The sequence below is a fragment of the Equus caballus genome, chromosome 1 (assembly GCF_041296265.1).
Source record: "Equus caballus isolate H_3958 breed thoroughbred chromosome 1, TB-T2T, whole genome shotgun sequence".
In the NCBI taxonomy this organism is placed as follows: domain Eukaryota; kingdom Metazoa; phylum Chordata; class Mammalia; order Perissodactyla; family Equidae; genus Equus; species Equus caballus.
The window spans coordinates 16,101,211-16,115,499 of NC_091684.1; the positions used below are offsets into that span (position 1 = coordinate 16,101,211).

At 40.8% G+C, this 14,289-nt stretch overlaps 1 protein-coding gene across 2 annotated transcripts in view; it reads left to right on the top strand.

Moving 5' to 3' along the window:
• The window catches only part of HSPA12A (heat shock protein family A (Hsp70) member 12A), a 168,721-nt gene that overhangs the window by 1,934 nt on the left and 152,498 nt on the right, over positions 1-14,289 (top strand). The window contains exon 2 of one of the 2 annotated variants that reach the window (XM_023638724.2): positions 11,848-11,935. The exons of the other annotated variant lie outside the window; for it this stretch is intronic. Within the exon in view, the coding sequence (XP_023494492.1) occupies positions 11,848-11,935 (88 nt within the window). The remainder of the gene's footprint in view (positions 1-11,847; positions 11,936-14,289) is intronic. 2 annotated transcript variants of the gene reach the window in all.

Sequence of the window (14,289 nt, forward strand, 5' to 3'; positions counted from 1 at the left end):
GGGACTTGGTCTCTCCTGTTCCCCATTGAGTCCTCAGCATCAGTACATTACCTGACAGAATAGATGCTCAGTAAATATTTGTTGATGAATGAATAGATCTTATACATAATAAAGGATTAATAAATACATAACTCACAATCAAATGTTTTGGAGTTGGGTGACTAAGGAGTACACCAGTCTGGCTGGAGCAAAGGTTTATTTTCAGGAGTATTGAGAAATACGGATGAAAAGTAGTCTGAGGTGAGATTGTGAAAGAACTGGAATACCATTCTGTAAGAGGGAAGCACCCCCAAGCTTCTGAATGTAGGCTAGGCAAGATGGAAGTGGTGTTTCAGGAAGTTGACTGGTGGCAGTGGGTAGGCTGGATGGGTGTTTGGTTATACAAAAATCAGGAGACCCTGTGAGAAAATAATATAGGTGTAAGGGCCTAAACAATAATGGTAGCGATGGGAAGAAAAGGGTGAGAGAGATAATAGGAAGGAAGGATGAAAATCATTTTGAGGGATTGGATATGGGTTTGGGGAACCAAAGATGACTCCATTGAAGGTAACTTGTAGAATTCTGTTATAGTTGACAGAAATAGGATAAACGAGAGAATAATCTTGTTTGATGGAGGGAACGTGAGGAGTTTGGTTTTGGACATGTAGAGCTTGAGGGGCAGTGGTACCCAGAGGAGAGAGAGACTGAAGATACAGATAGAAGACTTCCACAGAGAATTTAAAGTTGAGTACAAGTACGTGAATCCTCTGGAGGGAAAAGGGAAAAAACTCCTGGGGAAGGAATATATTTAGGATGTGGGAGGAGAATAAGGAGCTGTATAGCAGGAGACAGACAAAAAGGGCTTAGAGAAAAAACAATACAGAGTCTAGGGCAGAGAGTTTTGGGACTCTGTCAGATGTGTGTGTTTGTGTGTGTCCATATGCATAGAATAAAGCTGAAAGGATATACATTAGCATGTTAACTAGGTCATCCTTGGGTCTTGGGATCATGGGGAACTTTTATTTTCTTCTTTTCCTATACCGGTAGTATCTGACTTTCGTAAAATGAATGTGTTACTTGTATAACTTTGAAGAATCACATTAAAAATATTTGAGGGAAGGATGTTAAGTCAAATGTTACAGGAGGATTGAAGATGCAAAGAGATTATTAGGACTCAGTTCTTCTCTTGTGGATCACTCTGCCTTCTCAAATGAAAATACAATTACATGTAGGCTAAATAAGTAAATAAATAAACCCACCATCCCCGTTTACTTCCGCCATTCAGTAAATCAGCAAATGTTTATTGAATGCCTGCCATGTGCAAGGCACCATTCTAGGCGCTGGGGAAAAAGCAGTGAATGGAATAGACAGCGTTTCTTCTCTTTGTGGCACTTAAGTTCTAATGACACTCCGGTAGCACTTACATCCTAGTCAGCCATTGGACAATAAAACTGAAGTAATAGATGTGAATCATTTTGAAAAGTTGGTATGCTAGGGGTTTAATAGCCTATTGGTGTTGACAGATCCAGAGTAAATAAAATGATTATTTATGAATATTCCAATTTTAGTATTTTCCACAGATAGTAGAAGTACTGGGGTTCTAGCAGCAAAATAGATTCATGCATCTGCATATTTTATACATACTCAGCACATTCCTCGTTTTAGTACTTTGGTGACTATATTTCCATTTCGTATTGAGACTAAATGTCCCAGGGCACTTAGAGAGAGAGCATCAGAGCTCAAAAGGGATTGAGTGCTGCTAACCCTAAAGGTATAAACTGGGGAGTTGAGGAGGGGAGGGAAAGAAAAAGAAGGAAAGGGGCAGGAGATATAGAAAGTTCTGGAACATATCCAGGGGGAGAGGGTAGGACTATATTCTCCTTTAGAAGGAGAAGAGATGCTTGATAGAGGACACAGCCATGACTGTTAACTTCTCGTGGATCGGGGGCCCGCATCAGAAGGGATGTATGGTATGGGACAAGGACCCTGTGGGAATCAGAAAACCTAGACTGGGGCCCCGCTGTCCCCATGGTCTTCTGGGACCTCATCAATAAAACCAGCCGCTGGGCTAGATCCGTGTTTCCTAAACTTTTTTGAGTATGAAGACTCTTTTTTAACAAGTGAGACCCCCCCCCCCCCCCCACCGTGTAATAGTGATTCCGTATAGTGACTGTGACTTCCCCAGTAGGTCTGGAGGTATTTGTATTTCATTCATGGAAACTCTGTACATATGACAAAGAATACATTTATGGGCAAGCCGTTCTTCAGTGTCAGGGGTGTGTTTGGTGAACGTTTAGAATTGGGCTTCTTGCCCATAGTCCTCAGGCTTCTCAGGGACCTTGATTGCAAACCACTGAAGTGGTCTCTCCATCTTCCATCTCTTCTTTGTAGCTCTGATCTGAGATAAAAATCAGGACTTATTAGTCTATTCCTATGAAGACCCTTCATGGAAGAAATTAACCATTCTGCAGTCTGCATTTCAAAAACAATTTCTAAGCTATGTCAGACATTTCCTAAATGAAGGAGGATAAAGAAAAGTGTGTTTGTTCATTTCTCCTTAATCCTTTCCACCACCTTTGTCTAAATTGGAACTTGTTTGCCATGACTTGAATGTTCAGAAGTGATTATTTAGATGTTATTTTGGGATTGCTATCAAGTGCTTGTTAATTCTTCTTTCCTGCATTTGCCATCTGTGTTGAATATCATTTTTCATAGGGAACTAATGAACATGATTGCAGGTGCCTTTAATCATAGAATCATAGAAACTGGAGACAGACTAGATGGAAATGTTGCCTTTTCCTCATCTAGAAAATGGGAGTAATAATGTTACCCGTCCTCCCCAGTGGTCATGAATGAGAAATATGATTGCCAAGCTAATTGCAATGTAAATAGCTGTAAATTAAATGCTAAGTAATAAAAGTAGAAATGATTTAACTAATAAAACAATGTTTTTGTAATTTGATTTTTTTCATTACTAATGCCTCCCAGCAGTAGTCATTACCCCTGTAGTAGTAACAACAATAAAAACCACAGCAGCAACGGCCATTGATGGAGCACTTTTATGTGCCGGGAGCTTTCCTTTTGTCGTCCCTTTGAATCTGCAAAACAACCACCACAGGTGAGTGAGTGGCCCAAGGTTGCACAGTTAACAGTGGAGATGGAATTTGAACCCAGGTCCCACTGACTCCAATGCCCACACCCTTCCCGCTGTGCTCCACTGCCTCTCAAATCTAGAACTCTCTTAGTCAGCTCTTGCTTGACCCTTGCCCCTCCTCTCTGGAGAAGCCAGTTGAATTGCTCACATTGAGGGCTTGGAGAAAGGAGGCTGGGTAAGTGGCAGTGATCTCTCGATCGCTGGTTCTCAGTCTGGGATGCACATTATAATCACCCAGGGATTTTACTAGATTCTAGAAGAATCTAAGCACCATTAGAATTTAAACACCACCGAGAGAAGGATTATCTATTTTATTCACTGCTATAGTGAAAAACACTGATGCCTGGGCCCTACCCCAGACCTAGTAAATCTAGATCTCCAGGGGTGGGGCCCAAGCATATATGATAACATCTATATGTGATGTTAACGTGTAGCCAAAGTTAAGAACCACTGCTCTAAAAGATTTCTTCATGGATCATGTTAGAAAGAGAATGGCTAAGTCTTCACCCAGGAATGGTTTGATAATAGATGCAGCCAAGAAGACCTAGAAGAGTTCAGTCCTGGAATCAGACCCCATGGGTTCAAGTCCTGGTTCTTCCAGTTCACAGCTGTGTGACCTTGTATAAGTTACTTAACTTCTCTGAGCCCATTTCCTCAGCGACTGATATTTTCAGTTTCATAGGATTGCTCTGAGATTAAATTGAAAAATCCTTGTGAACTTCTTCCCACCACACGCAACACATAGTGAATGATGTCATTATTACCAAAGAAATTAAGGAAAAGGAAAATGTAGCATTTTTAACACTTTTGCAGTATTTGTCTGAAAACTTTTATTTTAGCTTTGTACAAGAATTCAGATGGGACTGAGTTAAATGACAGGGGAACCGCCCCCCCTTTAAAACTATATTAGTGACCTTTTGAGGTAATCAAAACTCCTGATAATCCATCACTTTTATTTTAACCTTACTGTTTGTGCAGAATTAGAAAGTTGATGTGCTATTTCTCTCTTGCTTTCCAAAGAAAGCAGAAAGCTGGAGCCACAGTCATAAAGTGAGTGTTCAAAGTTGGCATCCTGTCAAAGGCTGTTTTAGATTTAGCCTTCCGGTCATTTGTTCAAAGGGCTTTGACACTCAAGACCAAAAGATACTGTTGGAGATGCTGCTGCTGGCAGTTTAATTGGTATTTTTCAGGGTATAGACAGAGAATTTCTCTATAGGCAGAATGCAACTGGAAGTAGGGCAATTATCCGGTGAGTTCAGACAGTAAAGAGAAAAGGAAAAAAATCAGGCAAAAGAAATTCTTTAAGCCAGCTATTTTGCCATTTTTAAATAGATACTTTTTTAACTTTATAGAAGTAGATACAACTTAAGAGTATTTTTGTCGCATAATTACGGGGCTAACAAAGCAAGATGAATACATATAAAATATCCTGCAAAGGCCAGGTTTTCCATTTTATACTTCTTTTCTTAATATAAAAGTAGCAAAATAAAAATAGTAATTGCGTTTATGGTGAATAAGGAAAATATTAGACATATTTTCTACATAGGGGGCAGCAAAGAAGAAAGCGAGGAAGACTCGCAGTGAAGAGGACCGGTTAGATGTTTTATCAAGTTAGGGCTAAAAGTCTTTTCTCTGTTCCTGGTGCAAATATTGGTTTGGTTTGTTTCCTGGCCCCCGAGAGTCCTGTGTCTGCCTGTTTGGCTGTTATGCTTGAATGAGAGCTAATAAATTGTTTGACTTTTGTAATTAAACTTAAGAACCTGATTGAAGGGGATTCTAGTTCCCTGAAAATGTACTTTAAGTTAATCTGCTTAAGAGGAATTATCTATTTCTTATTAGCAAAATCAAAAGCCTGTCTATGCCTTTATAACTGATGATTTCTGCAGGCCTGGTCATGAAGCTTACGGTAATGTTAAACCTTCAGAAAATTGCATGGGGAGTTTCAAAAATTCAGTTGGCAATAATTTAGGACTTGACTCTTTACATTTGTTACTGGCAAAGTGTAGGATTGTTTTTTGTTGTTGTTGTTACTGTTTTCTTTTTTTTCTTCCTTGATTTGCCTCTTTTGGTCCTGTTTAAGAAGTTTGAGGATTTTAGTTCTTTGAATATTTTTAAAAAAATTCTAGTCGCAGACTACTAGATGAGATGATGAGAATTATTTCTTGAAGAATTGTGATTTTGGAGAGTAAATTTCCAGGAGTTTTTAGCAAATAAAATCATTTTAGGCAAATTTCTCCATGTTGATTTAACTGCATCTCTTTTATATATGACAGTCATATAGAAATTATCATTGAGCCATGCCTACTTCCCAAATTATTTAAGGGGACACTTGTGAATGAATCTCTAATGCCAATCTAATGTGTTAGATTAAATTTCTGTATAATTTTAAAAAATTCATGGAATTGTATGTTGGCGAGGGATCATGAATCCTATTTTTAATTAAATGATACAATTATTATATTTTGTGATTGTGCATGCAACACCTTAGGTGATTATTATAGAAATAAAAGTCATGGTCAGAATCAGTTTCTCAGAAAAATAATGTTTCCATTAATACTTGAAGGAGAGACATAGTAAGGATGAAAGACTAAAATATTATTTCTAAAGTGGAAATACCTTTAATGTTATTAATGATGCCTGTCTTCAGCGTGGGCTACAGTCAGCATAACGATATTTTGAGTGTTATAGTTTAGGATAGGAAGGAAAAGGAAAGTGCAAGAGAACATAATACAGTAGCACTCAGACAGAAATAAAGAGTTGATGTGTAGTAGGATAACTTTGTGGGAAGCTACTTTTACTTGAAATAAACTATTGAGGCAAAAGTGAGCTTGGTGACAGAAGTATCTGGGTGCCGTGATCTCCCTTTCTTTTCATGTGCATAGACATACGGCCAAAGGGAGCACCGTGAGTGATCCAGGGTCCGCTCTCCGGCTCTGCCCTTGTTGGCAAAACTGGGAAGAACCCCCGAAGGAGCCACACTTGTTCAACAGCTGCTGTTAGACTGCTGTACAAATTCGAGTGGATTTATGAACAACGGAGTGATTTAAAATATTCCTGAGCTATTCTAGGTAACCATCTTTCCCAAAGTTCATGGCCAAATATTTGCCCTCTAGTCTTATAACCTTTGCGGGAATTTGGAGATAGAGAAGATTGTGAAGCGAACTCACGAGGCAGGGGATTTCATAGAGAAGGGCCGTGTCAGTTACCCTCGGACGTCCGTCCCTTAGAGAATTGTTCTACCTCTAAAATTCTAAACGGAGGGCTCCTGTTTGAGAGAACTAGTACCGAATTTCTTTTTGATGTAAAGTTATTCCATGCCAACACTTGTTGGAATTTTTATTAACTTGCAGATCTGACCTGAACTTTGGTTGCCTATTCGAAAATGCTTTCTTTTCTTTATAGCCAGGCTGGCAGGATATAAAGGAAAAATTAAGTTCCTGTGCTGATTTTAAGAATACAAAATCAAAGCCTGTATTTTGTAGAGTAAGAACAAAAACATTTACTTTAAAGTATGGTATTTGAAATAAGTAAAATTTAGAAGCTTTGGAATGAATATTGTCCTATGTATCATCATTTATGACTTTACTGAAAATACAGCCATTTTGAATTCTTAACTAAGACCATGGCAAGAAAAATATTATCTGTTCAATTAATAATTTTTTCTGTATATTTCTCATAAACCTATTATTGGAAAATTAGTTGTCTTTTTTTGAAATAGTTATCAATTTGCAAAAGCAGAAAATGCAATCAAAATGAAGAATTCAAAATTATAAAATCTCTCTTAATTTATATTTGCAATAAACTCAATCTCCATGTTGTTTGCTATATGAAAACAAAAGAAACCACCATGTATTTGTGGGTTTTTTTTTTTTTTTAACTAAAAATAACCGTTTTTACCTTCCCCCATGTATGATGTCTGGGTTTGACTCTAGCTCACTAGGGGCATGCCTTGAACTTTTCACACTCTTTTTCAAGCCCTAATGCTACAAAAAAAGCATTATTCTACTTTGCCCAGAACTAGACCCTGGCTGGCGGTTCAGAGAATGTCACACACACCCAGGACCCTCTGGGGTTACGGCTCAGCGGCCGCCTCAGGATCAGCCAACACGATCACGTCTATGAGATTCAACTTGCTCCCCACATTTAGACTTTAGCACTGTATACCTCATATCATCCTGGCTCATCCATTTTTGACAAAATGTGTAGGTAAAATTTTAGGGTTTTTAATGGTAGGCGTCTACGACTCGTCCGTTGGATCAGCCATGTTTGTGTTGATTACTGAGCGCATCTGTTTCAGTTGGATATTTTAAAATAAGCTCTAACTCTGCAAGGATGTGATTGGAGGAAAGGACAGTGATCCTGTACCAAACAACCCTGGAGAGAAACAGTGTGGGAACACTCCTTTGGCTTCTTAGTGCTTTCTAACTTTTGAAAGAAAGGAAATTTTGCAGCAAGGAGTTCTAAGAAAATTGTAGGGAACAAAAAAAGTAGATGGAGCTCTTCATGGGGGAGGAGAGTGAATCTGTGCTTGCGTAGCTTCCATAATATCTAACTTAAGTCATAAAAGCTGCAGCTGACATGTTCGTTTAGAACCATCCCATGCATTCTGCCGAGGGATGAAACAGCAAGACCTTTTTCTTCCCTTAGCCACTGGTTCTATATTGATTCAGGAGCTATAAAGCAAATTTCAAATTGAGGTCATTTTTTAACTGGAAAGTAAGCACAACTTATATATGTATAAGCATACCTTATATATGTGTATATATATATATATATACACACACACATACATACATTTCAACAGGTACTGTCACCCATCAGCCTGATGTTAACTTTTTATTAAAGTATAAAGGATCTTAACATTTCTGTGTGTTAACTTTTAATGGATGAGATACATGGCGGTACCAAATGTAAATACTGAGTAAGTAAATAAAAGGCTCAGGCTGAAATGTCTGTGGCTCTCCACTGCTTTAAGTAAATTTACAAATCTGATTATGAAGAATGTTAGCGCTTACCCTTCAGAACAGTCACTTATTCGCCCAGGGTACAATTTTCATCACTCTGTGTACATTTCATCACTAGGTGAGCAATGATGCAGCATTTTTAAATGCATTCGTTTATTTTTAAGCGCATGCCCAACATCTTGACAAACCCTATTTCGTACAAAGTTCAAACGCAGGTAACCCAAGGTTAATTTATACCTGTGAAGTCAGGTGGTTTAAAATGTACTTAGAAGATCCACGTGAGGAATAAGACGTGACGCCCCATTTTGTTGTCTCTGAACTTTGGAATTTTATTCAGACCTCTTGCATTATGTGCAAATAAACAAAAGAGGAGGATGCAAAAGTGAAACCAGTCCTGTGGCTGCTGTCAGAATTGATATTCATTCCACTGACGATGTGCTTGTTTGACATATTTTTCTCCTCTTCAAATGTTCTTGTTCCCCGCTCCAGAAATACAGTGAAACGGTGTTAACAGTGTCCACTCACGCTCTCACTCAGGGAGTTCATGCAGAGGACTCTCGGCCTGAGCGCCAGCAGCAGGCCGGCCCCCTTCCTGCACCTCACCCCCCCACAAATGCCACCTTCCCTGTTCGTTCCTGCTTCCTGGGCGAGGGGGTCTGGGATTCCAGCCTTAATGGTCCAAGCTCTCCTAGTCTTGGCTGCAGGGCCTTAACTAAACCTACTTTTACTGACCACCTGTTTAATAGGCAAAGCTGCTAGAAATAACCATGTGGTCGTTATTTACTGCTTATCTCTCCATCTGCCACTATAGGAATCATTTCTTATGGATAAGGAAATCATAGAGCCAGGCAGAACTTCTGGGGTCAATTAATTCCATACCCTCATTTTACAGACCAAAAAAAAAAAAAAGCAACCTTGCATTATAAGCAAATAGAAAAAAACTCCAGTTGTTGGTGAAAGGCTGTCAACGTAATTCTTCGTATCCAGGAATCAGTTTATTTAACGGGTTTAAATTTAAAGAATTTTAAAAATTCTCTTCACTATCTGGGTAGATAAAGGAACAATATCTTTTATTATATATTGTCTATTTTAGTGTAATATGTGTAATTGTCTTAACTGAATATCCTTTCTATTCTGACAATATTACAAAATTTAAAAATCTAAAATTCAGAATTCCAAGAAAAAAAGTGCTGCACCTATTTACCATTATGGAACTTGTACCGTGACATTTCAGAGGGTTTAGGTGTAAAACTTTCTATAGTTTTCTTCAGATTTATAATTTTAAATGGCCTTTTTATATTTGAGTTTTCTATACTCTTGTTTGTCAAGTAAGCAGGCAGATGTTTTGCCTTTTTTAAAAAGTACAATAATAAGTACGTCCACTGCCCTTACTTCATCAGCTACAGAAAATATTCATGGCTCACCGGGTTGGAAGGTGATTCACCTGAAGCTTTGTTCCCGAATTAGTAACGTGGCAGCATCTCATTTAGCAAGTGGCGCTTCCCACCAATTAAATTGAAAAAAGTCTCTCGCTCTTATTCAGATACAAACTCAGGCTTGTCAGAGGAAAATGAAACCATCGCTAACGGCTGTTTATTTCTCTGTCAGGTTCATGCCTACGACAGAGTGATTTTTCCCCAGGTGAATTACTCCCTCACATTGGCATGGCAATGACTAATAAAGTATTTGTAAAAACTCCTTAAGTGTGTGGTCCCCATTCCCACAGTGTGTCACTGCTGCCGCCAAGTGACAGGTCTGAAAAAATCAGCAAATCTAAAACAATTAGAGCGTCAATTCCTGTGTGCAAAACCCAGGCTCCTGCTACCTCCTAGACAAAGATACTGTCTTCTTATGTGATGAGAACGAAGATGCTCTCGAAATCACACTTGACCCGTGTGCGTGTCCCTCCGAAATCAGGCTTCTGAGAAACAAATGGCACAGGGGATTAAGAAAATAATTTCTTTCCCTGAACGAATAAATCTATGTTTAGGGTTGAGGGAGTTTTTAGCTTAGTTTGGTTAGTTTTCCACAATCACACACAAAATCATACTGTGCTGGAGGAAGGGAAATTCTCTGTCTTAAAAATCCATTGGGCACACCAAAAACTTGTAACTCTCGGAACCCGCAAGTACTTGGGGACATATGCAAAGACTGTTCTCTTGAGCAACCTCCTTCTTGAACTGGGCTAAGAGCTTTTCAATTGCTGTGACATTTTCAGCCAGAGAAGTAGTAGTTGTTGCAGAGCAATGTTTTACAGGCAATTACTTTATATGATCAATGGAGCAATTCCCCTTCCAGAAAGGAACCAAAGCGATCAAGTTAAATCATTAAAGAGAGAAAGGGAGAGGGGCAGAAAGGATTCATCTCATTAGCAGGTGCCAGTGCTGCAGGCTTCGCGGCGGCGCACAATGTCACTGGCCCTTTAAGACAATGGCTGTGCTCCCTCCACCACCGCCACCCCCTCCCCTGTAGCTGTTGACAGGTCTGAACCTCCCTAGCAGCCCATTGTGGCCGCAGTAGGAGGCACCTGCAGAAAATGTGCCAAAACCAGGCAGGGAGCAAGAGCTTTTCAATAAGCTCCACAGCTGGAGAGGAGAAGCAACGCTAAACAACCAGGCGCGGACCGGGCATGTGATGGGAAAAGGGGTCAAAACCAGACACCTCCTATCGGCTTTCTGAGCACTGTTCGGTTCAATTTGCTGACGTCTTCTAGCTGGCTTTTCTCTATTTGCTTAATATGCTGAGGTATTTAGCTTAAAAGCACTAAATGCTCCATCACGATGAGCTGCTCTCTCCCTTTCCCATTTACTGTTATTAAGGACGGTTTTCTAGTATTTTTCCTCTCTTTCTGCCCCAAACTAAGATTGTTTTCTTTGCTTCTCTCTCATGACTACTTAGAGGCATTCTCCGCCACACGCCGCCTGCTTGATTTAACTCATCTTTAATTCAGGGACCAGTAAAGCTCTCCAAACTCAGGATCTGTGCTGCCTTCCTAAAGCGCACATTCCAGCCGCTATAAGCACAGGTCTGGAAGCTGCATTGCATTTCAATGCACTAAACATTTATTGTGCATCTACTGTGTACCCACCACTGTTCTCAGGGCTTCCGGAAATCTGGAGATGGACAAGACGTGCCTCGCCTCGCTACCGTTTAGGATCCAGCAGAGAGGCTAAATAGCTGCTATAACCATGGGTTTTAGGAATTTGTTTTGTACCCATGCACTTTTCTTTGTAGTACTTACAGCTCTTTTGAGAATAAGCAGGCATGGAGGCGGGGTGGGGCGTGTGCCAGAGTGTGCTGGTGGTGTAGTGGCTTTGTCCAGCGTGCCTTGGGAAGCAAGAGGGCAGATTCCCAATTTCGTCTGTCCAAGATAGAGGATGGATGAGAACCTGGCATAGCTCCTCAATTTTGGCCGCTCTTATTGGGCCGTAACTCCTTACCTGTAGCAGCACTTTCCAGTTCTCATGATATCTCCATCTATTTTTTTCCTCTCTTGAAGTAGTAAGGCATTATCTCTGTCTTACAGATGAAAACATCTGAGAGTCAGGGCAAAGCACCTTGCCCAGGGCCACACAACGAGTAGGTGGTAAGTGCAAAGGCCGCCAGGAACCCGGTCCCTCTGTCGCCCACCTGAACCTCTGCTTCCCTTCCTCCCAAACCGTGAGCTGGCACGGGCGCGCGATTTGAGAGCAGCGTGGAAACGGACAAAATGAGCTTTTCCCAGTGAAACTCTTTTCCCCTCTCCTGCAGATGGAGAGTGTTGGCGTGTATGGATTCTGTGGGTGTACAGCAAAGAACAAGATGAAGTGTGATTCGAGGTGGGAAGTAACCGCCACAGGTAGGAAATGAACTAATTTGTGTAAGTATCAAACCAGTGCCTGAAGTACTTACCCCTAGAACTTCCTTCCTTTAGAGAGAGACTAGGTACCTTTAGATTTACGCACACGTAAGATACTTGCTGACCCGCTGCAGAACGTCTGCTTGTTCAAAATGCCAACAAGTGGTAAGAGGTGCAAGAGAAGGAGTATTTGAGAGGCACCCTTGAGTCAGGAAATGAAATCGTTTCCCACATACCCAAAGCCCGAATGGTCACTGTCCACACTCACAAGCACCGAGCGGGACCCGGTCTAGCCTGCTGGGCACACGCTCGTTCCCCACTCTGCCGGCCCTGGGCACTTGTATCTGTTGGACCCGTACTAAGGCAGGAAGAGATGGTCTCTCCGCTCCTCTGAGCCTGTTTATGCTTTAACATGTCTCTCCTCTCAGAAGACTGGTCCTCTTCCTTCTTCCCTAGTGCCTCCCTCCAATTCTGGAGAAAACAAGCGGACTATTCATGTAAAAAGAGAAAGAGTGAGCCGGGAGGGGGGAGATGCCACCGACAAACTCCATTGAAAGCCACTGGCTGTTCATTTACATTCACACTTTTAAAAAATGTTAACTAATGATGTTAAATGGTTTGCCAAAGGTCCTGGCAGGTCAGTTGTAGAAGTGTCATTTCTGCCTAATTAGGGCTCTTGTGGCTGCCCGGGGCCTCCCAGTGCAACTGGTGACAAGCCGAGAGCTGACAGCTTCAATTGGTGCCAATAGGAAGGTTGGACCGGTCATGTTTTCCAACTCAGCCAGGTGTTTGCTGAATGGGGGAGGGGGCCTGGTGAGATCTGAGCGCTTCTATGAGCCTTTTTCTTTCACTGCTCCCCCCAAGTCCTTCCCCTTTGCCTGTCTTGTCTTGTGTCAAGGTCAAGAATGGGCTTTGCTAAATCAGCAATTTGGGTTAATCTCTGGGAGGTCATTAGCAATCCTCGGCCCAGACATTTCAAATGGTCTCAGCCTCCAGATGCTAGATTTTTCTCCCTAAAAATTGGAGAGTCAGAAAAGAAAAGGAAAGTTTTAGGTGGAAAACAATAGTAGGAAGAAAACAAAACAAAACAAAAAAGATGCAGAAAACTGCATAGCCATCAAAGTGTTCAACTTCTGAAGGCATTCATAATAATAAAATGGCTTGCAGAGAAAACAGCTAAAGCATCCTGATCAATGCTTTAAATATTTTAAAGCGGAAAAGACAATAATGAAAAGAAATCCTATAATACTCAATTGGGCATAAGAGTACCTGTCACATAGTAGATGCTCAATAAATAATTTATTGTTTGATTTGATTTTTCAGGAGAAAAATTATTGTCTGAGAAACAATGAGTGATTGAGAGAGATCCTGCTGTTTTTCTTTCTTTTTTTTTTTTTGGCTTTTTTCTCCCCAAATCCCTCTAGTACATAGTTGTATATTTTGGTTGTGGGTCCTTCTAGTTGTGGCATGTGGGACGCCACCTCAACATGGCCTGGTGAACGGTGCCATGTCCTCACCCAGGATCCGAACCGGTGAAACCCTGGGCCGCCGAAGTGGAGCGTGTGAACTTAACCACTCGGCCCACGGGGCTGGCCCCAATCCTGCTGTTTTCCTTGCTTACTTTAATTATTTCTACAACACTGAATTTCTCAGTGGATCATAAAATACTTGCTAAGTTGGAGTATCACATGATAGGTTGATATGATTATTTTATTTTTTGTTTTGTTTTGGTTTTTTTACTTTCTTTCTGTTCTTTTTTTTTTTAAAAAACAACTTTAAGAAGCAAAATACCACTGGTGCTGAGGAGCCCCAGGCTGCAGCAGCTACAACACAAAGGGGCAGTCCCACTGCAATGAGGGGACATCTGTGTCCAGAATTTGGATTTGACACACTGGCAGATCCCGTGGGGGTGCCGGCACCCTCTGTTTGTGCCTGAATTGAACATACCAGCACTTGAGCCCACACAAACACGTGTGCATGTACTGAGATGTTAGCAGGTCCATTAAACGAGACACGTCAGGATTAATAGATGAGCATTTAGGGGTAATGTGTTAAGTTAAAAGGGAAAAATTAGCTGAAAAAAAAATGTTCGTTTTATGAAAATCTAAGACCAGACCCAAAGATCACAGCTCTGGGAAGGAGAAGGGAGACTATAGCGATGGGTGTCTGAAACTTTAAGTTTCCGGCTTCCTTTCCTCACCCAGTGGCCCCTTTCCCAACTGCTGCCTCTGTTGTCTCTAATGTGGGACAATGAAAACTGAGGCCAGAAAACTCGACTGTTCATCTCTGTTGATTTTATCAAAGGAGTGTTATGAAGACTAAATGAGACAGCCTATGGAAGCACACCTAGGACA